General features: G+C 44.8%; 1 protein-coding gene across 1 annotated transcript in view; it reads right to left on the bottom strand.

Moving 5' to 3' along the window:
* Positions 1–310: 310 nt before the first annotated feature.
* The window catches only part of EPHA5 (EPH receptor A5), a 181,091-nt gene continuing 156,262 nt past the window's right edge, over positions 311–25,139 (bottom strand). The window contains exons 12-17 of the mRNA XM_009273607.1: positions 21,344–21,405; positions 20,331–20,540; positions 18,356–18,505; positions 13,506–13,699; positions 10,382–10,537; positions 311–1,415 (exon numbers count right to left, since the gene is read on the bottom strand). Coding sequence (XP_009271882.1) covers positions 1,310–1,415; positions 10,382–10,537; positions 13,506–13,699; positions 18,356–18,505; positions 20,331–20,540; positions 21,344–21,405 — 878 coding nt within the window. The 3' untranslated portion in view covers positions 311–1,309. The remainder of the gene's footprint in view (positions 1,416–10,381; positions 10,538–13,505; positions 13,700–18,355; positions 18,506–20,330; positions 20,541–21,343; positions 21,406–25,139) is intronic.

Here is a 25,139-nt window from a genome sequence, read left to right as displayed (position 1 = left end):
ACCACCACCACTGCTTTGGGGGAAATACTGCAAAATCTCCATGCTGGATGACCACGGGCTCGCCTCCACACCGCACCCCAGGACTTAACCCCCATAATGAGAAGAGGAACAGCAAGATCCCTTCCTTCCAGCTAAAACCACCTCATGGTTTCTCTCCCGGGCTCCAGGGACAGGGGTGAGGGCTGCACTGGGTGATGGCTACCGGGCTGAAACGCCAGTGTGGAGGTAATCCCACGCTATTTTGGGGCAGGACTCATACACACGAAAACCAATACCATGTTGTCGCTGGAGGCCACTGAGAACCAGATGTTTTACTTTTCTTCTTCTGGACGTCCCCAGCCCGCAGCGGAAAGGAAAAGGGGGCGACGTCTTTTATTTAAGCAGACTCCTTCTACCTCATATATGTAATCAAAACTCCTGAAGGCTTTATATGTTGCTCAAACCAAACAGCAGCAAAAATACAAAGTGTAGTGGTAACACAAAAGGGAGACAAAACAAAGCGAAAGAGGGGGAAAAGAGAACAAACCAAGGAAAGAGCCCCAATCTTGTACCTGATGCGTAGCAAACTGTACAGTATATATACATCTTCGTCATGTATTATCCTCCCAGAAGAGCAAACGAAAAGAACTTGGTAACACAGAGGGAGGAAAACAAAATATACACCCTGTATTGTATTTGCCATGGAGCAAGCGACATATTTATACACTAGTCTCTATAACTTAATGCTGTGTAACAGCATTTTTTTTCTTTTCTTTAAATTTACAAAACAAAATATCTATTGAGAAATAATCTAATCATATTGCTCTTCAATACACTTCTGTAGACAAGTAAGACTTGAAGTTAAACTTCAGTAAACCGCAGCTTTTGGGAGCCCACGAATGGCTACAAAACTTCTCCACTCAAGTCAGTCCTTGGAAGTATTACCATGTGCTGCTGTAATTCAGTATATAAAGGTGCTATATATATATATATATATTTCCCATGTACAGACAACGTGTGGTGGGAAGGCTTGTTGTCGTTGTCGCTGAAGCTTACGAGACGGGTTAACCTCACGTACAGCAGATTTGCTTCCATGTTCCATGCATCTTACATTTACTTCATGAAAATGAGGACACAAATAGGAAGAAAAGGAAAACTTTAGTCAAACACTGCTTTAGAAATGCTGCGGCAGAGGCCATCGTCCTTCAGTTATAGAAACCGCTGAATTTCCCTTTTTATCTTTTCTTTTTTTTTTTAGTCAAAATAAATCTCAGGGCTAGTGTACAAAGTGCAGGGCCGACCCACTTGAGGAGGCGACTTTAAAACCAAGTTACAATGGCACCATCCCGTTCACCAACTGGACCTTCATCTCTTGAAGGCTGTTCATTATCTTCTTCTGGTGACCAACAAGTGTCACTCCCAGCCGCCTCAAATCCCTGTGGGAGAAAGCAGATGTTGGTTCCAGGGACCGCTCAGGCACACGCCACCGCACACACCACGCGCCGCACGCGCCGATGCTGCTGCCAGTGCCTACCTCTTACCACTGGTGGCTCCCAAAGCCAAGTTTAGTCAGCAAGTTTACTTTTCCCTTTTTTTAAAATTTTTTTTAATGGCTGACAGCATCTCAGAGAGGTGACGTGATTTGACTGAGATCACCTTGCTGGCCAAGGAGAAAAGCCAGACAGTGAAGCGTCAGCATCACCTTTGGCCAAGGACTCTGCGAGGCATGAAAAGTCCTATTTCCAAGAGAAAAGCCATGTAAGAAAGCCTGCGTTGCAGTTTCCTCTTCTCCTGGGAGAGGCTGGTATTTGATCTCAGATATGAGCGGTGAGGAGTGATGTCAATCCACGCTTCCTTCCTCTTCAGACTAGGTAAAGCCAAAGATACACAAACCGCAATCCTAGAGACACCTCCTACAGAGAGCTGAATGGCAAAAGCCTCGAGCATGGCCACCACCCCCATGACCCCCTAAAGTTAACAGGAATTGGCAACGCAGTTCCCCTCTGGACCTTTGCAAATCTTCCTGTAAACCCATGTTTGATGGGGTTTTTTGGGTGAATTCTACAAGCCAAAGGCATTTGTGTCGAGTCTGTGTGCTGGTTTCGGCTGGGGGAGAGTTAATTTTCTTCATAGGCGCTAGTATGGGGCTGTGGTTTGGATTTGTGCTGAAAACAGTGTTGATAACACAGGGATGTTTTAGTTACTGCTGAGCAGTGCTGACACACAGTCAAGGCCTTTTCTGCTTCTCACACCACCCCACCAGCGAGCAGGCTGGGGGTGCACAAGAAGTTGGGAGGGGACACAGCCGGGACAGCTGACCCCAACTGACCAAAGGGATATTCCACACCATATGACGTCATGCTCAGCATATAAAGCTGGGGGAAGAAGAAGGAAGGGGGGGATGTTTGGAGTGATGGCGTTTGTCTTCCCAAGTAACCATTACGCGTGATGGAGCCCTGCTTTCCTGGGGATGGCTGAACACCTGCCTGCCCATGGGAAGTAGTGAAGGAATTCCTTGTTTTGCTTTGCTTGCGTGCACAGCTTTTGCTTTACCTATTAAACTGTCTTTATCTCAACCCACGAGTTTTCTCACTTTTATCCTTCCAATTCTCTCCCCCATCCCACCTGGGGGAGTGAGCAAGCAGCTGTGTGGTGCTTAGTTGCCGGCTGGGGTTAAGCCATGACAGTCTGCCTACTGGGCTGCCATTACAGGAAAGCTGTAAAATAAGGTAGTTTATGTGAAATGCAGGATTAGGAGGAAAGATTGTTTTCTCAGAAGCTCAGCTCTCTAAAATTTAGGTGTGTAGATAAAGGTAATCACCAAGGTTCATGCTGATGGCGTGAAAGAGGCACCTCCACAGGACAATTTATCTCATCCAAAGGCAGGAGTGGGACAAGTCGTCCCCTGGAGATACTACAGCAGGACCTTGGGTGATCAGTTTCAATGACACATCTAAAGCCAGGTAAGGCCATGGGTTATGGCAGAGTATAATTGTAGGGATTTCTTTCTAGGGGGAAAAGTGTTAACAAAGAAATTGTAGGAATAAAAGCTCAGAAGAAACATCAAGACAGGTGCATCCGTGTTTCCAACACAAGACAGAGAGACTGTTAGAGAAGCAGTTTGACTTAGAGGAGACATGGTGTTTTGTCTGAAGACTTCCACTACAGAAATACCAGCACCTCGCTTTCTACCTCCAGGCTGGACTGAATAAAGGATGTTTTCAAAGTAGGACTCTACAGTCTTGCCAATACACATGTGAATCCCAGAGCTGCTGACACCCTGTGTGCAAGTCTTTTAGGAGAAAGCTCTCCACTGAAAGCCAGCGGGACGTGGCCTCCTCGAACACGTAGGTGCTTTCTGGAAACCACACTGGTAGGGCTGGTGCGTGCAAGGGCTGGGGATGGCCAGCGACACCCGGGAGCCCAGCCATCACCTGAGACATACTGAAAACCTGGCCTACAGCTCACAGCATGGCTGCATGCTGAATTGCAGGTGAACACATGCAATGACCACCAAAACACTTTCACGTAACGTTGTGTGAGCTACCCATGGAGGTGCACCTCTCTCAGCAGCTTCACGTTCTGGACAGATTCCTGTGCGAATACAACCAACCATCCATGTCCAAAAATTACATAGATGAACATTGCTTTGAATAAAAAGCAATCCTGAGTGAAGGTTGATACGTTAACACATAAGCTGGTTGAAGACAAAAGCTAGATCTGTTGTTCTCCAAGGATTGTCACGCTTTCAGCCTTTTGATTTGGAAAATACCAGATTTTCTGCTCCAGGCTAAACACTTCATTTCATTATCGTACCCTTTTTTGGTGATGCATCTCACCAATGCATAGGGGAAATCACAACGTAAGGGGCACGGAGCAAGGGAGGTCAATGAGACACATCAGCAGCACTCCTTACCTGGCAGAGAAAAGGCTGCAGCATCTGCAAAAGGTGTCTACCTTCTCAGGGGGACAATGCTTTCATTTCTGCCTCCACTGAATTGTGAAACTAGTTCAGCAAGCCATCTTAATAATGAAGGCAAATGTAGTAATGCTATTGTTACATGCAATTTATTTTATGTACACAGCACAGTTGGAAGTTCACACCAAAGATCAAAAAAAAACCCCAAAACCAAGCCAGTATAGGACCTGATTTTAAAAAGAGCCAACATCCATATTCCCCCTGCTCAGTGCTGCTCTGCTGGCACTTTTTGAAAATTCAGCTTTTTTTTTTTTCCCCAGGTATCTAAAGTGCAAGCTGAGCTCATTTGAAAATCCAGCATCACGTATTTCACAGATACATCATTTCTGGTACTCTTGCATGTTATGCAGAAAAAAATAGCCTGAAACTATGAGAAAGGCATGTATATCTTGGCGTTTCACATGCAGCTCCATCAGTCTAATAGAAAGAAAAAAATCTACTCACTACACAGCTTTTTTTTCTTCCCCCTTAACTCAATATCCTTGAGGAGTGCCTCATTGATTTACAAGAGAGAAAGAAGAAAAAGGAGTTTCTGATTTCAATCCATTAGCTGCTCACCAGGGGATCCAGCCTATTTTTTTTGAATATCAAATCCTCTCGAATGTGGAGCCACCGGCCAGAAGCACCGGGACTCCTCAGAGAGGGGAAAAAAAACTACCGTGGGGTCTTTCACCTCCACAAAGACGGACCAGAAGACAACAGCTCCTGAGCCAGATGCTCACCTGGTATAAAATCAGCAGCTTTATTCAAAAGCCACCTCACATGTTGCAAAGCCAGCAACAAAACTTTCCGAAAACAGCCTAGAGAACGCAGGAGCTTTAATTCCCATTTTTCAAGCGTGACTTACAGCATGTTGCATGCTGCTGTGCATCCAGCGCTGAAGGACTTAAAGTGGCGTAAGGCAGACGCCAATTTTAAACAAAATCTGGTCCGCAAACCAGTTGGTTTTGGGACAAAAAACCCCAACTTCTGTGCCAAAGGGCTGCAAAACATCTGTTCTCAAGCTCCAGTCCAGAGCTGCCTGGCTGACGTTACCACAGCAAACTTGTAATTTCACTGGGCTCAGCTCTGCAGAGGAGATGTGTGTGAGTATCTACTGGGGCTTTGCAATAGAAATGTGCAATTCCCTGCAAGAAAAGGCACAGCTAAGACCCAGAGGCAAACAACACTTGCGATCAGGATCCAGGCTGCACCTTGCTGTGCAAATGCCCCAACCCCTGGTGCCGGGTTTTGTGTGCGCCGCTGCGGCAGCAGCATGGGTGCTCCCCAAGGCCATGGAGATACGTGCACCCATGTGCTGTGGGGTCTCCTTACTTCAAAATAGTTGACCCCCGCAGCAACAAGACAACTTTTATTCTTGTTTCAGGGAGAAGTCTCCCCTTTTCACTTCTCTCTCATTCACATAGGGCTGAAAACAGAAACAGGCAGGAATTCAAATCACCTGCTAACACAGTACTAAGAGGCCAACCTAAGTTGACCAAAAAGCCAAGGAAATAAAAGGGAAAATTGGTGTCAGCTCATTGCAAACAACCTGTATACCGCTGCACGCATGCTGCTTTCTTACCACTGCCTTGCACAGAAACCCAGCTGCAACGTGCCAGGGACAACACAGTATCCCCCTTCCCTGCAATATCCTCCATTTGCAAGGGCTGAATTCACGGTCTCCAGGTTGTAAGAAATATATTTAAAACATTTTATTTACAAACAGAACTACTTATACACCATGGACCAGTTTGTCAAACACAGTGTAGACTAGGACTGGATTACCACATAAAATACAATCCCCCTCACCAGACGGTTAGTCATGCAAGCAAAAGGGCCAGGTTCCTGAAAGATCTCCATGGCCAGCAGCTGTCAACCTACCACAGATATTTTGTATTTCGTCTCCCATCCAGGCCAGATTTCACAACTCTTCTTCATGTGGTGTAACTCTACAATTGCCCATGCAGACTGGGACTACTCACAGAGTTAATTAGTTGTCAGTTTGAATGAGGGGAAAGAAGAAGAACCTCAAAGACCTTCAGAAGACGCTAAAGAGAGAGGAATCCACTTGCTAGGGCCTTTTGCATGAAATGAGGACTTAAACAAAATTTCTTTAGGAGTTCATCTGCTCTTATTCATTATTCTCGTCCTACTTGATTACGAGATGAGAATTGGTTTGTTCAGAAGCAGACACAGTATCACAATCTCAGGACTGAGATTTAAGGTTAAGAATAAGCATCTAGAGCAGGTGAACTCTTAAATGCTCTTCATCAAGTATAACTTTTAATAAATAATTTATTTTATTTTAGAAGAAAAAAATATACAATGCAAAGCAACACAGCACATATTATTACAAATATTCAGAGCTCTTCATCTAGTAACAAACAACAGGGTGTCCTGAGATTCAGTGAGTACAGATCTTTCAAAAGGTGGAAGTATGTAGTCCACATGGTTAGTAATTGGTCCAGTCAAGGGTCAGACTGAAACTCATGTCATGGATCTATCTATTCTTGAGTATTGTCCTGGTAAAGTTATTCTTGCAGTGGACTGAAAGAGCTCCAGACACACTCAAAGTCACTAGGTGGTCCACAAGTTTAAAGAGCAGGTCTGGTCCACTGGAAAGGTTGCCTTCAAGTCTGATATCCAGTTGGAAAGAGGGGGTGGAGGGTGAGGCTCCACTTTTCACAAGGTGATTCGTCCCTTTGCAAGAATTAGAGCTAAATGTAGAAATCACTCTTTGTTTGAACACATACATTTTTCAGGTCTTTGCTTAAGCAGGCAGAGCTCAGGACTTGGGGCGATATTCACCAGTTTTAGCTTTTTAATCTTTTGCTTTCAGAAATTTGTCACTAATACTACTCTTATCTGGAATAAATGCATCAAGCCATCAGTTTGAAAGAAGCAGGGCATTTTGCTTTGCGTGCCAGGCGGGAGGGAGTTTAAAAAAAATGCTGAACATGTACCATCTCAACCAGGTCCTGTAAAGAGGCCACAAGCTGGGTGCCTGCAGTCACCAGTCCCATTAGCGTTATGGCCAACCCCTCCTACAGCGCTAGTAATTTTTTTTCAGTAGATTTTAGGAATTCTTTACATGCATCATATTTTTTTTTTCTGCCTTTTCTGGCAGTGATTATCCAGCTCTCCTTTCTCCATCTAATTTCCACATCTGTCTCCTACGCAGTTTGAATTTGGGGAAGCTCATTTTGGACGGTATTTGAAGGCAACCTCTTAAATGGTAAAGAATGTTTTACTGATGTCGTTTGGGGAAAGCAAGGTACTTTCAGATGTTCAGATCATCTTTTCACCTGATCCCCCCAAGTCCCAGCTCTGGAATATACTGAACAGTTGCCTCTATTAAAAATGACAAGGAACATTTAACTTGAATTCTCCTTTGCAGAGTACAAAATGTTTTGTTGTTCCCTTTTACAGGGAGAAAAAAAATGAAAAACTCCAGAAAATCAAAACCCCCAATATATTAACCTTTAAAGAACTTTGCTTGTTCCGGTGTTTATTTTCTGGAGAACCCATGAGAGTCTTAGCTGAGCCCACCCAGGAGCCACTTCTCTCCCTTACTTTGTTGATTTTAAGGGCAATCTGACAGTTTACATCAGCCTGAGCACGTGGTTCAGGTCTTCAACATGGGATACCTTTCCTCTTAAGCCACTATGATGGTTTTTTTAACAGCTGAGAACCTGGTCTTTTGTCTTTTTTCACTTTAACAGAGAGGGATGAGAGAAGTCTTGACTTGGATGGCTGGTTGGCTTTTTAATGAACCTTACACAGTTTTCCCCAAAATAAACCCGAATGGGGTCAAGCATTCTTGCTAAGCCACCACTGCAATGCAAAGATGCACGGGCTGAGCTGTTAAAAGAACCAAGCCCGACTCATGCAGGCATCTCTGTCCGAGGCAGCTGGGGGGGAATTTATTTGCTGGCATGGATAACTAACTAGTTGGAGTTAGTTTCAACCTTTTTTCAGTTTCAACTGAAATGAAAGATGGATTAATGGAATGTCCCCTTTCAGCTTAAAAAAAAACCCCAAACCCAGAAGCTCCCCAGGATCCCAGGCATCAGCTCCTCTGCACTGCTCTGCTGCTGTAAAAGCCCGGAAGAAAGCTGAAGCTGAGCAGCTCAGGCATGTTGTCTCCACTGGGGCCAGTAAAGGACCAGAGTAGGATGACAGTTGTGCTATAGAGAACATACTGGGACCTGGTGGAGGGGGCCTTAGAGGCAGTTTGCAGCTGGTGAGGGTCAGAGCATCTCTGGCAGCTATAATCTTATTTAAAGACTTTTAAACCAACTTGCCTTTCTGGCTAGAACTGTACAGAAAATGGATTTCTTGGTTCATTGCCAATTGGAAAAACCATTTTGAAGTACTTTTTGGGTAGCCTGAAAAGGTTTTGGGGGACATTTTTGAAATTTATGGAATACCAAAGAGTAAATATAGGGAAGTATTTAAATTTTTAAGTCAAGTTAAGGAGATAATGTCACAATCTGAAATGTTGCACTCAGGAAAATGGGAGGTTAGGAATAGTTTTGTCAGTGGGATGGGATGCTAAGACTGTGTCAGCACAGATGGATGCTAAGACTGTTAAAGCTACATGAGTAAGTGAACTTCTAATTTACTGTCAAAAATGAACATTAATTTGGGCTTGAACTCAACATTTTCTCTGACCCAAACCAAAGCATTTCACTTCTGAGCATTTGTTTTAGAGCTCTTGAAATTGCATAAAATTCTAAAGTGGAACAAACTGGAAGCTTTTGTGAAACCTGATTTTCTTCTTTGATATGACTAATTCAGCCAAACAGCAACTAGTCTGTGATATATTTTAGCCAATCTGCATTTTCTACCAAAACTTGCTCTGATTATAAGATTGAGGTGGCACAGTAGAGTGGAATGCTTCAGTGTTTTCCTTTTCTCTTAAATTACTGCCTCATCCTATGCCTCCTCTTCCCACTCACCCTCTGGCTAGGTCTTTCTGCCATGTGGACTCCGACCACCCTGGGGATGGACCTCTTCGTCGGTCAACGTTTGCAGATCACCAGTCTAAATGGAGCCCCGAAGCCTGGTGTTTCTGAGCACTGCTATATCAGATGAGCAGGTAAGGAACCATGGAGTCCTCAAAAGCCAAAGTAACATGGCACATAATTGCAGGACTAGGCTGGGAAGTGGCATGTAAGTCTCAGGCACCCAAAAAAGGATCTAAGTAGAAATCCATGCACCCTGACGTCCTAGACAGTCACTAGAGAGTATTTAATCCCTAGCTTAGGGTTTTCACATGAATGCCTGAAGATAGGCTATATGAGTCTAGGTATAAGGGACAAATATTGGTGATGTGAGTGGAGCAAATAAAATCTGAGTGAGAGCAGATACGCTCCTGCACTCTCTCCATGCAGGTATTGCAAAACTGAACTCCATGGAGATGTTACCAACCTATACCATGTGCAGAGGACCTCCTACCCTGTACAGTGAGCTCCACAGCAAGCCCTGTGGCAGACAGGAGAAATGCTGCGGTTTTGTAGGATGTGGGGATTTTTCTTGTTTTATTCCTAATCCTCAGCACCGATTCTGTATGTGCACTGGCAATCTGCATGTTGCTGGAAGAGCCGCGACCTTCTCCAAAGCAGCACGGAGCACAATCCTTCCCGTTCTGCCTTAACGCCTGCAGTAAACTAAGCTCAAATTAACCCAGCTAGAAAGGCAGGCTTTGGGGTGAGTTTCAGTAAGCGGCAGGAGAAAAGTACAGACATAATTACACAAGCAAGGCAACCAATTAAAGGTGGAACATAACAAATCAGCAGCCCCGAGGCATTTACCGAGTCATTTGAGTGCTGCCACCCCAACTGCAGTCATACCCATGTGCAAAAACCAAGGGCACATTCAGAAGGAAGAGTCTCAGCCAGGGAGCCTGTTGCCTAGAGCTGTGGGTTTGCTGATGCTCTTCTGTTGGCATTGGCTTTATCTATGCTTATTTCTGTTAATGTTGAATACTATTTCCGCTCCTTACTGGGCTTGACTGTCCACTTGGTTATGTCCAGATCAACTGAAACCAGCTAAGCTGGTGTAAAGCCAGTATACCTCAGTGGGGACTCTAACTCCTATACATTTACTAGTAGGGTGGGATTTTTTTATTTGTCGATAACCCCAAATAATCAACTGCTATTATGTCGAGAGGACAGCCTGGCAATTATTCAAACTCAAGCATTAATTTCTGTGAGTAAAGGAGCCAAAGTACCGGCTGCCAATGTAGTGACCGTAAGTTTTAGTCTTGTCTGCGCTTCTCATCATCAATACAGATACTAGAAGAGAAACTGCTGACTGCAAACAAAGGGTAATGGTTTCCCTTTCTGCAGCCCCATCCCTACATATTTTTGAATGGTTTGTCTTCCCCGCCTCTGCAGTTCCAACAAATGAGGTGAAAACGATCTGGGCACTACTCACTCTAGGGTCACCTGAGCCACAGCATCCATCGAACTGTATCCGTTCTCCATGAAGATCTCCGTGTATCGGCCCATTTTGATGGCTTCCAGCCACTCACCCACCGACCTGTAGGCACCGCTCCCAACTGGACTGTGCTCTACCAACAGATTTGATACTCTAAAGACAAGCAAAAACAGAGAAGCAAACAGAATCAGTATTGAGATGTACCCAACGTGACTCAGTTGCTCAGATTTTTGTACAGTAAAGACGATTCTTTCGTTGCATTTTCAGTGATTGCTGCAGCCTAAATCCTCCCAGCAGGCTTGATATGCAATGTATCAAACATACCACTTCACCCATAACTTCATTCACTTTTGAGTTAGTTCCTGCCATTTCTGGTCCTCACTGAAAGCAGAAAGAGGAGAGGACTAGCATTCATCCCTGTCACCTCTCGCCCACAAGCAGGCTCCTCTTCTATCAGGCTCCCTCAGTCACTCTTACTTCAAAGTCCTCAGTTTCACTCCTCCCGCTCTGTTTTTCTCCTCCTCCTTTAAAGCTCATAATTAACTTAAGACAGCCCAGAGCCTGGAAGCTGAAACCCACATTACATTTCCCAGCAGTGGCCATCAATGGCAGGCTGCTGTTAACACTTCAGGGGCTGCTCCCGCAGAGTCGGGTGGGGATTTCGGCTGCGGGCAGCATCTGACGAGCCCTGCAGAGAGCAGCAATGCTCCAACCACACTCCAGCCCTGAAACCAGAGGTAGACTCCTGCTCCCGCATCCTCGCTTAAGACCTCACTGCGGCAATTGCTACCTTCTCGGTTATGCCACGTGCGGAAGAAGTAATTCAGGCAAATAATAACCCTCCACCATGGCAGAAACACCGATACAGTACCTGGCACAAGCGACCTGTGCTGCGTACAGGTCCACCACCCTTCTAACGGTGCGCAGAGAGCAAAGGGGGCTTGTCCAAGGTCAGCCAGGAAAGAAACTAGATTTGTTCCCTGCTTTGTAAACCAGGACATACAGCTAACATAAGCCATGCATAAAGATTATTACCCACAGCTAAAAAAAACGTTTCCTGGGTCAGCCTCTGACGGTGAGAATTACACTTAAAAGACTTTCAACTGGAAGGAGAGCTGGGATATTATATTATTATAGCACTTCAGGAATCTTCATATATTTTATGAGCACATTAGTATTTTTTGTTTATTTAATAGCAATGCTGAAGGGTCCAATAAAATGTGAATACTTGCAGTACCAAGAACATAATGGCTTCCCATAACATTTTATACACATGAGGAATTCAAAACTCCTAAGTAATCATAACGAGAAGTGGATTTTCATCACTAATGTCAGGAGGTATCTACTGATATGTGCACACTGTAATGTAGCGAGTGACTTCCTCCCTTATTTGCATTAATGAGAATTTCCATAAAGAATACATTACATATATAAAAAAATCCTTTACAGCTGCTGTATGTTGAAATTATGATCCATTTGGAATTACTATGGTCTGGGCACGGCAATCTATGATTATAGAAACACAGTCCCAAAGCCTGGCTGTTCAGGTGCTCCATCCACATTGAAAATACCCACAGCAGCTCTGAAAAGGAGAGCTTTGGAATTGCATGGACCTGTTCATGGAATAAAACTCAGCAAAGTGCTTAGCAGCTCAAGGAAATGGTTTGCTGCCTATTTTCCTCTTTTCTGGCATAACAGTTTGGTATAAAAGAGTGCATGAACCACCGCGTAACAGGTCTGGAAAGTGACTGTTCTGAACTGAAAATAAAAGAGAAACATCACATTTTATGCTATCATAAACTTTTTCTTGCAGGTTTGCTGGGACTGACGTTACATCTAATTGCTAATAAGAGTAATTTCTTCTTCAGATGGTAAATGATGCATGTAAAATAGCCCGAGGAATCAGATCTATCTTGTATTTAAAAATTAACAGAGATTTCATGTTTCTTCTCTTCCAGTGCATGAGATGCCATGCACGCAGACATGCCAGCACAGGGATGTGAGGTCCAGCTGCAATAGGTGAGATGAACCACATGCAGCTTTGCAAGACTCACTTGGAAGGTGTGGAGATGGATGGGTCTAAGCTCACAACAGTACATCTGCTTTGGTCCACACCACCAGTCTAACCTCATCTTACATCCTCTCATTCCTGTCCAAGGAAAACGACATGTCTTTTTTTTTCCTCCTCTGAGAATAAGCTTTTCTGAAAGGCCTCTTCCAGTGTTAATCAGAGGAACTCCACTGCCATCTGTGAAACAGCGACGATTTATATTCATCACTCCTTCATGACCTTGCAAGGGACTGAGTGATTAGCAACACAGATGGCTCAGAAGTAATACTTGTGGGCTTACAGTGAAAAAAGAGAAAGTGTATCCAAGACTCCAGTATGATGGAGACCCCAATACTAAAACTCACTAAAAAATATTAATCTCTCTTTCCCCAAGTGCAGCTTTATTTCTTGACCGTATTTACCTTACTTGTAGCCGTGTAGCTATTCAGATTCATGTTTAATTGCACGCCAGCTGCTCTATTCACTTAATGTGGTTTTAGCAAGTGGTTTGTGTACAGCTCTTTGGGAACCACAGAGATCCTCTTGCGATTACCAAGACTGTCAGAACTGGCAGTGGCAGCTAGCACACCTGGGAACAGTTGTGGGAGGTTGCACTTGGACATTCATGAGCTTTGCACATCCTAAGAGTTTCCCCAAGAGACGTTATTCATTTGTATTACCAAGATAAAGTCAGCAGGCAGATAATTTGAGCAGCATTTACTATCTATTTCATGCACTCAAAGTCTTGCACTCTCTAACCTTGGGGTAGAGCACAGGTAGCTTTATCATAGACCTATAAATACCACTGAAACTTCCGTTTCTGAAAGACAGGCCACAGTAATTTTCTTTGTGGCAGCAGTACTGCATTTATAGAGTAAGTGAATTGCTCACCTGCCTGCCAATTTCAACAGAAAAAGTTGATTTGGGAAAACTCCCCTGGACATAATGAAGCTGGAGGAACATCCACCCGCGGATGCGCGCAGGCTAAATAATAAGTGGTAATTCAACCCCAGGGGCATGTATTCAGACAAGGATCTCGCCCTGAGAAATGGCTCTGGCCCGAGTTTGTACCTGCTCGATGCATTAACCAATGTCTTCAAGCTGCTTGGGTTACGGATGAGCTTGTCCAACATGCTGACAATTTCGTCAAACTTGGGCCTGCTGTTGCGGTCTTTCTGCCAGCAGTCGAGCATTAGTTGGTAGAGAGCAGCAGGGCAGTCCATGGGACTTGGCAGGCGATAGCCTTCCTCCACGGCTTTAATCACCTACGGGAGACAAAACACAAGTCTGATGGGTTACTTTTCTTCCTCTCGCCTTTTTCTCAAATGCAAATTGACTTAAACAGAGAACTTTGGGACCAGCAATATGCTCACGTAAAATCCCACCGCCCCCCAACTCTGCACACAAGAGGCAAACCCAGTAAGCCCCACTATCTTTCATATTTTCTATGGGATGGGTTGAATAACTTAATTTTTGGTCACTGCAAAATGAATCTAGAAAGCCAAGGCACTGCTGCAACCAGGGGGCCAGATTGCTAGGTTGCACTTGTTCAAAGCTCAGCTGAGGTCTGTACGTTATATACCAGGAAACTCCTGGAGCCTACCCTAAGTCCATGAAAAGCAGCCTACGGGGCTTTCTGGCATCTTCTTGGAGTGCAGTGATTTTGTTTATTCAGATGTTGGCTTCTTTTTAAATGAAAAGGCATGTGCTAGACCGCAAATTTGTATTACAGTAATAAAAGTCTGACTGTATTTCAAAAGAGACTTTGAATGCTAATTGATGGATGGATTCAAGGCAGAGGCAGAACAACCATCTCATATATCATTCAGTACTGTCTGGGTCTAGTCATTTCTTAGTGTGGCCACATCTCTGCCAGGAATTTAAAATGTCAGCCCAAGAGTATGTAAATTAAAACCAGGGGAGGGTTGTTGCACTGATTTCAAATACAAACCATCTATGGTTCTATATCTAAAACAAGTGGTATGCACATGTGCTGCCTGCCCTCTTGAAAGGCAGAAATTAATAAATGAGGGCAGAATTGAAGAAAGCAACTTATTTTCCCCAGTTTGGGGCAGATTTACGGCAGGGCTGCAAGCCCAGCAGTTCCCATTTTGAACCACTACAATTTTCAGGAGAACGCAGCTCACGTTTCAAGCCACAAGGGTCTGTGACTGCGCCAAGAGAGTCCCGGTGGCCCATCTTCACACCCTCTACTCCCAAGACTCCTTGACCAAAAGGAGCTGGAAGCAGCTATTTGCTATGAGGAAAACCACAGCACTTCACTGTTGGACTCCAAGGACTGCCTCAGATGCCATTCATTCTAGGCACCGACTCATGATTTGAAAACATCCTGAGCTTAAAAAGAAGGCTCTATGGTTAGCATGAAGTTGTTTTCTTGATCTTTAGTCCCTATACAAGCAGTACAGGATGAGCCACGTCAGGCTGGCATTGCATTTCAGAAGGCTCCGAAATTCAGGACCACATGCATCGCTTTCAAATTGTCCTCTACCACAGGGCTTTTTGCCAAGTGGAAAAGTCCCAGGAATGAGCTGGGCTGGCTGAGCAGCAGTAGCGGGAGCCTCAGACTCCCTAAGGATGTACATAGTAGAGAAGAAGTTAGGCAAGGCTTTGTAATCTTCTCCAAGGGTAGCGAGCACGTCTGAAGATCTGTCCCACAAGATCTGCAGTCCTTTTGTGCCCATCTAAGACTTCATCTGTCAGTGGAGCAGTTGCACTGCTCTCCACCCAACCTGCACTTGCAAAGCAATCTCTTCTATGGCCTGGCTTTTGCTCGCAGCATCAAAAACCAGCCCCACCACATTATGCTATCTGCATTGTCTGTTCTTCACATCATGCTTTTCAGCTGGTCCCCGATACCAAATTTGCAGCTGCCCTATAAAAAAAGCCTCAGTGTGGCACAGCTACAAGAATGTTATTTGCTGTGTCCACGTCTGTATCTATAACAATAACGGATCATCCTCCAGCTGTAGCAGAAAGAAAATAGTAGCAAGTCGGGGAGCAGACCATCTGGCACCAGCTTAGAATATCTGAACTACATCTGCAATGGGGTTACGCATGTTTGATATTCCTGGCAGTAACATCACAATCAATAGCGTTAACTCAATTTACAGGATGTCGTTCGTTCTGGCGATACAATGTAAATGGTATCAAAATACTGTGAGAAGCTAGGATGCTGAAATACACTCTTGCATCTGAAGGTGCCTTGGGGGTCTGGCAATAAGAGGAGCAAAAGAATGAAACAAGAAAGACTGAGTCACTTGTAGCCACCACAATACTTAGAAAATAAGAAAATGGCACATTTGCTGTTCCATTCATCGGTGCATACTGCTTTGTAAGACTTGAAGAGCTAAAATTTGCACCTATAAGGAGGCATTTTTGTCCCTGTTCCTCTTCTGGACAAGCACTACTCACTTATGGATTGAGGCAACTGAACCAGATGTTAGGCAGAGGACAATTTGGGATAGTCTATTCCAGTACACCAAAGCAACACTTTTAGCTCTGTGTTTTCATAAAACCACCAGTCTGAAGACTAAAAAGGAACCACTGTGATCATTTAGCTTAGCAACCTGTGTAACACAGGCCACAAAATTCCTCTCAACAATTCCTGCATCAAAGCCTTATCTTGTGGTCAAGTCAAAGCATATTTTTAGAAGGCCATCCAGAAACCAGCACGACTAAAATGTGGTTTGTAGCCTTTGCAGTTACAACGCTGCCTGCCCTATGGCACTGCACCTCCTTTAAAGCAATCCAGCTGTAACATGGTGAGAATCGTTTTGCTCATCACCGACTGTGCTTGCAAACGACGTGCTTTAATTACAAGCCACGCAACAAGAAACTCTTGTGCAATGGAGTCCAAAATTCATGTGAGCAGAGGCCCCTGGTCCTCCACATGAAAACCAATGCGGTATCTAACACCACTGATTCTTCCGCCAACGCAAGCAGGGGAGGAAAAGAAGAGGAGGTCTTCAGAAGATGAAGGATAAAGGCATAAATTGCATGAGAACCATGCCACAGCACTGAATTAAGTTTCCCAGGCTACCACTATCCAGGCACTTGCCACCTGCACAGAGGTAACCCAAGCAAAGCCTGAGCAGGAACTGATGCTCATAAACATCTCACCAGTCCTCTGCTTTCTGCTGCTAAAAGAAACCAGTCCCCCATCTGCTTCTTCTCAGGCAAGTGTGAAATTCACTCTGTGCCCCACAGCGCACGGAGGCATTTGGGCTTTTCGGAACAGTTCTGCAAAGTGTGAATGTTCATAGTGTTACGATCCAGACAAGGGACTCCCCTGGCCACGGAGCGTTATTTCACTGGCACCAGCCTGAATCTTAGCCTGGCATTTACTGAACAACATCTGTGCTATGTCAGTGCATCAGCAATAAAGACAGTTACAGTGCTCAGTGTGACCGAAAAAGCTTGGCTCTCAATTGCTACATTCTCTGCACAGGCTATGGAGGAAAGTCTCTGTATTTGATTGAGATAAATCCCTGTGTAGATACATGCTGCTTTACCAAACTCCCTGCAAACATGACAGCCTCAGCAATGCAGAAGCGGTGGGGCATTCATGCCAAACAACGCGCTCGTCTCCTTGGCAAGAATCATGGCGTGACTGTCTCAAAGGTACCGCTCGTTTCCGCGCCTGGACTCAAAGCAAGATGAGACAGCAGCTCGGCATGACAGGTAGTAACATCCACTGATGGCAAAGGCCCGCAGACAAAACACAGGAGAAGCAGAGGCTCTACCTTTGCTGCCAGCAAAACGGCAGAAAGTCACGGGGACAGGCATACTGCTCAAAAAAGAAAAAAGGATGAAACATCAGGTGTTGTGACCAGAGGAAACCCATGGCAGAGCAAGGACTTGCTTTGCCCAGCCAGCAGCAGCATCTTCGCAGGCAGCAGGGCTGCAGAGATGAAGTGGGAGGGATGAGGAACGACTCTGTTTGCCACACACAGAGTGGTGCATTTCCCCCCCCAACGCAGAGCTGCTTTGGGATCCCCACATGCCTCATGGTGACCCCGACCTCATGCACTAGCTGGCATCCTCACAGACCTCCACATGTCATGGTTCTCAGAGATGCAAAGAGGAAAGAGGGGCCTAGAAAATTTGGCAACCCCAGGCTTAAATTTTTTTAGCCTTAGACGAGGACAGATGTTTATGGTGAGCTCAGGGTAGGAGGTACCTTACACAGGCTGGGGTCAGAGCTGCAGTCAGGAGGGGGACAGTGTCCCCAGGCATCTCCCTGTTTGGAGATGCTTCAGAGGGTGGCCTTGAGGACAGAGGCTCAAGGGGGCACTGGGGCCCAGGAGCAAGGGGACACAACTCAAAGGGTGCTGTACAAACAAACCGTGAGAGCTTGTGTTAGCACAGACTTACAAGATGTTCACAACAGGAGCAAAACTATGCTCTCGAGATCAGCAATGCAAGGGCAACCGAGACGTAGCTCTCTGGACTGCTGTCACTAGATCAAATCACCAGCTTTTGTGCAGGGAAACAAAGCCCTTACCATGACTCTCTTGAGTGCTGCTTTACATGGCAGCAGGGGTTTGAACACACAATTGAAATGCTGCCAGTTTATCAGCATCTATCCCCTGGCAGACCTTTGTCATTAAGCAGAGGAGGGACAGGCTCCAGCTCTAACAGCATTAGTGAAGCTCCAGCGGTCTGCTGGGGGAAGCAGGCTTGCTTCTGTGCAGATGCATTTCCCTCTGCGCACAGACTGTTCTGGGCTGCTGTTGCAAAAAAAGAGCATCAAACGAGAGGATCATTTTTGTCTGACATGGGGGAGCAAAGCCATTTTTACAGCAGCTCTCCTCCTCTTGTCCCCATCCTGTCTTTCTGATTGCAGAATGAACACCGAGCCCTCAAACTCCCATCATGCGGCAGCTCTCACACGTGCTTACATCTTGGTTTGTCATTTCCCAGTAAGGCCTCTCGCCGTAGGACATCACCTCCCACATCACGATGCCGTAGCTCCAGACGTCGCTGGCCGATGTGAATTTGCGGAAGGCGATTGCTTCGGGTGCTGTCCATCGGATGGGAATCTTCCCTCCCTAGAAGGAAAAGAAAAGGAAAAAAAAACCCAAAAACCATATTGCAGAGGAGGGCAGAGAACATGCAAAAGAGGACGAAACAGCACTTCTTAGAGCACCAAGGGATATTATTTTCTCTCTGGAAAGAGACATCGAATTTTAAAGTAAATCTGTTTGACAGCATGGGGCCCCTTTCCACATTATCTCAGCCCATAAGCATTTGTAGGCTGCCTACTAATTGGCTGTCCTGAAGGTTTGTTGTTTGAATGCTGGGACATGTATAGGATCAACATCTCAATTATGTTGCATGGGTTGGTAGGGGAATACAGTTCCTCCGTTTCTGAGAGCGAGCGGGGGAGGAACAGACAGCTCTGAAGCTGAGGAAGACTTTGATCTAACGAGGGCTTCATGCAAATTGCTGTGGAAGTAATGCCCTTTTTTTCTTTCCTTTTTTATTTTTTTAATGTGGTCCCGATCCTGCAGAGATCTGCATAGCGGGCACAGAAATCTGTGTGTGCAAAGATCAGTCTGCTTGGCCTCTGCTGTGGGACTGAAAATGATGCCACAGCTGTCAAATGTGCTTTGCTGTTTGCTTTTCCCCTTTCTACCATTTTAGAAATCAAACTTCAATTCAGCTCTGAGAAGAAGGGAGGGAAAGGGGAGTCTGGATTAAGGAATACTTTTCTCATTGGGTTTAAAGAGTTGTCTCCCCTGATTTATACCAAAATATATTTTACTGTGAAGTCCCTTCCTCTCAGCGTTGAGCTAAATATTGGAAGGTCTCCCTGAATGCCCCCTAACAGTGTTTGTTATTGGAAAAAGGTAGAATTTGGAACACATTTTCAAAGCAAATTTTGAAAAGTCCCTTCTTCCAGTAATTATTTATTCACCGGCTTATCAGCGCATGCCTTAAGTGAGGGGCCAGATTCTCAGCAGTGCCAATTAGCACATGGCAGCACATTGCAGCCGCAGCAGGGCTGGCTGAGAGCCCTCCACCCTGCTGGGAGGCTCCGGTCCAGCCGTGCACTGAGCCCCGTCACGGGGCTGTGACTGCCAAGAGCTGAAAGGCCTTTCCCAGATCTCCGCGGGAACTGGGAACACGAACCAGAGAGCTCCCACCACCTGTAAAACAATACCCCTGGAAAAACATGCTAACAGGACATGCCCAGGCATGCCAATCGCTGCCACGAACATTGGAGGCTCTCTGCAAGCCTGTGCTGCTGAGGATGGGTCCTGTCCACCCCCTCTCTGCAGCGCTGGGGCCACGTGGCCTCCCACTGGGATGGGTGGGCTGATGCCCTAAAAGGATGGATCAAGGATGGAAAGAGGCAGAGCACTGAGGCTGGAGCAGCTCTTTCTCAGGTTGGGGGAAATTGCCCTCAACAGGGTAACGTTGAGGGTGATGTGCATCATTTGCAAAGGGCATTACATGCTTACCAATGTTTTAAAAGGGTCAAATTGTCCAGAAGACCATGGCTTACAACTCTGCATGGGTGCCTAACCAAAGCACTTGCTCTTGCTCTTTCCTCCCTTTGGTATTCACCAAAAAGGACAGAATAGAGCTGGGAGCGCGGCACCTTTGCAAAGTTGGCTATTTGACTCTGGTGCCCAACATGAACTTAAAAGTTATTAGTTCTGCCTTATTTGGCCATCCCCACTACAAAGTTACAGGCATTTGCAAAACGAATCTGATAATGATTAACTGGTAACACCTGGCCAAACCCTCATGCACAGTTTAGAGGCTCTGGATTTGTAGAAACCTCTTTGCCAAAGAGCCTGAACACCAAAATGTGGCATGGAATACATTTTTCTTGAGCTCAATCAGTTGGGTATCCTCATAACTCACCCTGGTTGTGTACGCTGCTTCGGGGTCATCTTCCAGGACTCTGGAAAGGCCGAAGTCTGACACCTTGCAGACTAAGTTGCTGTTGATTAAGATATTCCTGGCAGCCAGATCTCTGTGTACATAACCCATGTCAGACAGGTACTTCATTCCTGACGCAATGCCTCGCAGCATCCCGACCAGCTGAATGACCGTGAACTGCCCATCGTTCTTCTGCAAAAGGAAGGAGACATTTGATCAGTTGAGAGTCTCTGCACCCTCAGCATTGCGTGGGCATGAATAAAAATGCAAAGGCAAGTCTTCAGGGAAGAAAAACAGGGAAATTAATAATTCATTACTCTAATGCTCTGACCACGAAGCTTTTCAAAGTTTCACTGTTTGGATTAGGATCTCTAGAGACAAAGCTAAAGAAATGTAGTTCTTTTAACTGGAGATCAAGGACCGAGCTATTTCCACCGGTGACTGATAAAGAGACTGCGACTGGGAGCAAACACATGTAGTTATGTGTATAAAGGCACCGTGGCGGCCTGTCTCCAAGTCAGCCAACTGGATGGTACCAAGTTGCATGGAAATCCTACCTGCAGAGGTCCATGTGTGAATATTTGGGGGTAGGGGCTCTTCCCCATGTTGCCACACTGCATTTCTAACCACGTCCCCTATCCTCCCTTCTCTAGCTCTTATGTTTCATGGAAGAACTCTGACAAGTCTGGGGTTTGCCATGATGCAGTGTGGATGTGCTCTTGAAACATCAAATTTTGCAGGATAAGTTAATCATTTCCATGCAGCAGACTGCCTTCTAAAATAAACATAATATCCTCCAATTTATTCTTATCTGTTTGTATCAATGCACGAACCAGGTCCTTCATGATGCTGTATAAATATAGATCAAACAGCCAACTGAGCTACTCCTGCCTCCAGAGAGCATCAACCCAGCAAACGTTTTCATTGATATTAACCATCTGCAAAGAACCCATACTTTAACCAAGGTCCCCCTGGAAAAAGGATCTAAGTATTACCTTTAAAAATGTATCCAGAGAACCGTTCTCCATGTATTCAGTCACTATCATTACTGGTTTGCCTGGAAAAAAAAGTGCACAAGTTTGTTAGCAATTTATTTAAAAAACATGAACAATAATAAAGTCTTTTCATAATGCGTCTGAATGTGAATATACAGCCATGCAACAGTAAATCTACACCAAGACACTGCTGTCCCAGCAGGATGACAATAGTTTTTGCCAGAATATATGCAGAAATAGGGCAATCAAGGAGGAGGGGATGAAAACGTAATCCCGTTGTTATGGGTGGGGTACCAAGCCCTAGAGTGTTTAGATGATGTTTGAGGAAGAGGTTGCAAGGTGAACCCAGGCAACCTATGCACAACTTTCTCCTCGTCTCCGTGAAAAAGCTGAAAGCTTGCAGAGGCCAAATTGCACACAGTGACCTCTTTGGACTCTTCCCTATAGCTTCAACACCCTGAATTAGCAATGGGAGCCCAAGAGGAGCAACCAGGATGATCTGAAGTATCTATCTGAGCTTGGTAGCCACCAAAACCAAGACCAGGAAAAGATGGGATTACATCCCTTGTAATTCAAGTAATCCCATGTGACTACCCTTGTAAACACATCTGGAAGTAAGAAAAGGAATATTTATGCTGCAGAACAAAAGCAAGTTAAGTATGGAATGAGTGCTAGTGGAAATCAAAATAAAAGTTCTTAACAAAAGACCTGGTCTCCTATTGTTGACAGGAGTAATAATGTTTTTCCAAATCCATTTGATTAATTTTCATGCCCGAGTCATTTTAATGGTAATTATATATAGGTTTTGCTCAGTTTTTATATCTAATTTCTCGCCAGCTTGCCACAATGACATAGCAATAATTAACGTGATGTGCTCCAGCCCTTGTAAATTCAATGAAATCTTATAAGAACATGTAAATTATTTTTTAGTTAAATCAATTTCCATTAGCTAGCATGAAGCACAGGCAAAGAGGAGCTGTCAATTATTTGTAAAGAGCATTATAAATGTCTTTCATAGAAAAGATCAACGAAAGCTGCTGCATGTCATAACATGCGCATGAAGGTAAATGCTCCTAAGAATTGGTGCATGTTCTACCATTTAGATTGATCTTAATCTTCCCGCTTTCCCATTACCTTAACTATTTGCCTAATTTACTGCTTAATTATCTACATAATAAAGGTAATTGTGAACTTGTCAATCAAAACACTCATTGTTGTGCAGATACTACCTTTGTAGCATGAGGGACCTGCGCTGCTTCAATTCTTTTAAGTTAATATCACAGCTACTGCCTGAGCTTGAAGCTTGCCAAAAGTATTACTTTTGATATGATAAATGCACCTCGGGGCCATGAAAAATATCGTTGAGTCCCAAACAAAATAATGGGCCCCATCTTCAAGGATAAATCATCTGTCTACGCACAACATGGGCTGCGTGCAGGAGGGAGGAGAGATCTCAGGTGATGTTGCTACAGGTTGGCAAACACGTCAGTGGCTATGCAGGGAAGGAAAATCCCAGGTATATCTCAATTTTTTTTTTAATTTTTTTTTTCTTTTTAAACACTAAACCCCCGGGTCCCTTATCTCTGACACTTCAAAGCAGCGTGGGAGCGAGACTGGCATCTTGTTACGCCACCACCCTGGGGGGCCTCCTTCAGACTCCTGCCTTTGGTTGCCATTAGAGAAAAGAACATAAGATTTCTGGCACTTATGTTTCATTATCTGACTGCTGCAAGTTGACAGTAATCGTGGAATAAATTAGCCCCATAACCAAGAGCATGGAAATAAAGACACAAATAGAGTAACTTTCAACAAAGTAAATTAAAAGTAAACATTGGCCCTTCTAAAGCGCTGGGCTGATTCTCTGTGTCAGCAGGGCTCCCTCCCGCTGGCATTATGGGGCCATAAAATGTGTGTCGATGCCATTCGTATCAATGTACTAATGCAACATGCACACTGTCAGTGCAACCAAACGGGATGCGAATGAAAACAGGACCGTCATTACCTTTGTAAAGCAGAAATAGCTAAGGGCTTGTCTGCACAGGGACAATGAAGACGATTAATCCAAATTAACTAAGGTGTGCATTTGAACTAGATTAGTTAAATGGTATTAAGCCCCTGCACAGATATTCTCATTCAGAATTAAAAATGGCCTAATTCAATTTAACTTAATTTACTTCCAAAGTAAATCATGATGCAGCGAAGACATTTTACCCTAAAGATCTGAATCTACAATACGCCAATGACTAAAACACTGAAGGGGAAAAAGAAGTTAAACAATACTTTGAGGTAGCAGCATAGTTTTGGATTCATAAAGGTTGTTTTGGTCTATTTAAAAGAAAAGAAAAAAGCTGGGAAGATGCTCCAGATGCCCAATGGAAAAAACTTTGAGTGCAGTAAACAAGCATTTACTGAGCTAATGAGGAGCTCAGGGTGTACATACCCGCCTGCATCCAAACTCCAGTTGCTCCAAGTCTAATTTAGAAGGAAAGCTCCCAGTGTTTCCACAGCCTTTAGAGCTGACGGCCACTTTATATAAAAGGCAGCTCTATAGGGAGGCCCATCCTCTCTAAAAGTGGGATTCCCACCCCCCGCCCCGAGGCCCCAGCAGCCAGAAAGACTCAAGCCCGTGTCAGCAGCAGCTTTGATGTGTGTATAATCGTCACTCGCTTCCTGCCCAATATCCCACACCCCTGCAGGGCTAGAAATGGGAGCTTTTATGTATTAAGGGCTACACAAGGTGACCCCGAGAGATTTTGGTATTTATTCAATTTTGGGGAGAAACCTATCTTGGTTATTTTTTTTCTTTTCTTAAAAGTTTTAGGAAATGCAATTTCAAGGAAAAATGCAAGAAAAGGCTGTTGATTGCAAAATAGCATTGATTTTGAGTAGGTTATAAGGATCTGAATAGGACAAACAGCGTCTCTGTACCTTCTCTATTGCAGCTCTGAAAAAGAACTACTTTTGGAGACACTGCCTCTGATGAATGACAAATGGTACTAACAGCAGCCACATGGCCCCAAGCACCGGCATTTGAACGGTAGTAGCTAAGCTCTGACATTACCAATCACGAAGACAAGAGGGGAGACAGCCATTCACACTTGCAAGGCTGGTGCTTCTTCAGCTAGCAAAAACTTCCCAAAACACAGAATATATCTTAAAATAAAGGAGTAGTTGTTTTCAACAAAAAAATCCTTGATGCAAATAACGTAGATCCTCCAAGGCTTTAAAATGGAAGAGTAAAAACAACTCTGCACCTTTCCCACAGCCTCAGCACAGCACCAACAGCCAGAGGGGCATGGGCTGGGCACATTCGGATGTGCCGTCCCTTCCTCTGCCCTTATCTTTAGTGCATACAGTAATGTGGAGAAGAACTGGGCTGGGAAAGTTATGGAAGGTTATTTTGCTAACTGGGCAGTCAGACCTCAGTAACTCTTGTGCTGGGATGTTTTGCCAGCCATGTCACATTTTCCCCAAGCCCTCAACCCCTCTCATAATCTATATGCCAGCACTAGGGGCAACTATTACCATGGGCATCACTAGCAGATCCCAGAGGGAGCTTGCCTTAATCATGGTTTTACACAGTCCTGTTGTCTTCAGCTACACTCCTGTTCTTCTTCCCTGCTTCTGGAAAGCAAAACTTCAGCTAACTTGTGTCTTTGCTCACATCCCGTGTGAATGATCACAAGGCTCAGCACTACCCTCCTGTGGGCTTTGCTTCACTGGTTTCTCAAAATAAGGTGGCTGGAAATCATCAGGGATTGCGGTGTTCCGCCCCCCCCCCCCCCGAGAACTAAGT

This window comes from Aptenodytes forsteri, unplaced genomic scaffold, assembly GCF_000699145.1.
Source record: "Aptenodytes forsteri isolate BGI_AS27 unplaced genomic scaffold, ASM69914v1 Scaffold93, whole genome shotgun sequence".
NCBI lineage: Eukaryota > Metazoa > Chordata > Aves > Sphenisciformes > Spheniscidae > Aptenodytes > Aptenodytes forsteri.
Note: the sequence above shows the minus strand (reverse complement) of the source record. Positions and strands in the feature narration are given on the sequence as shown.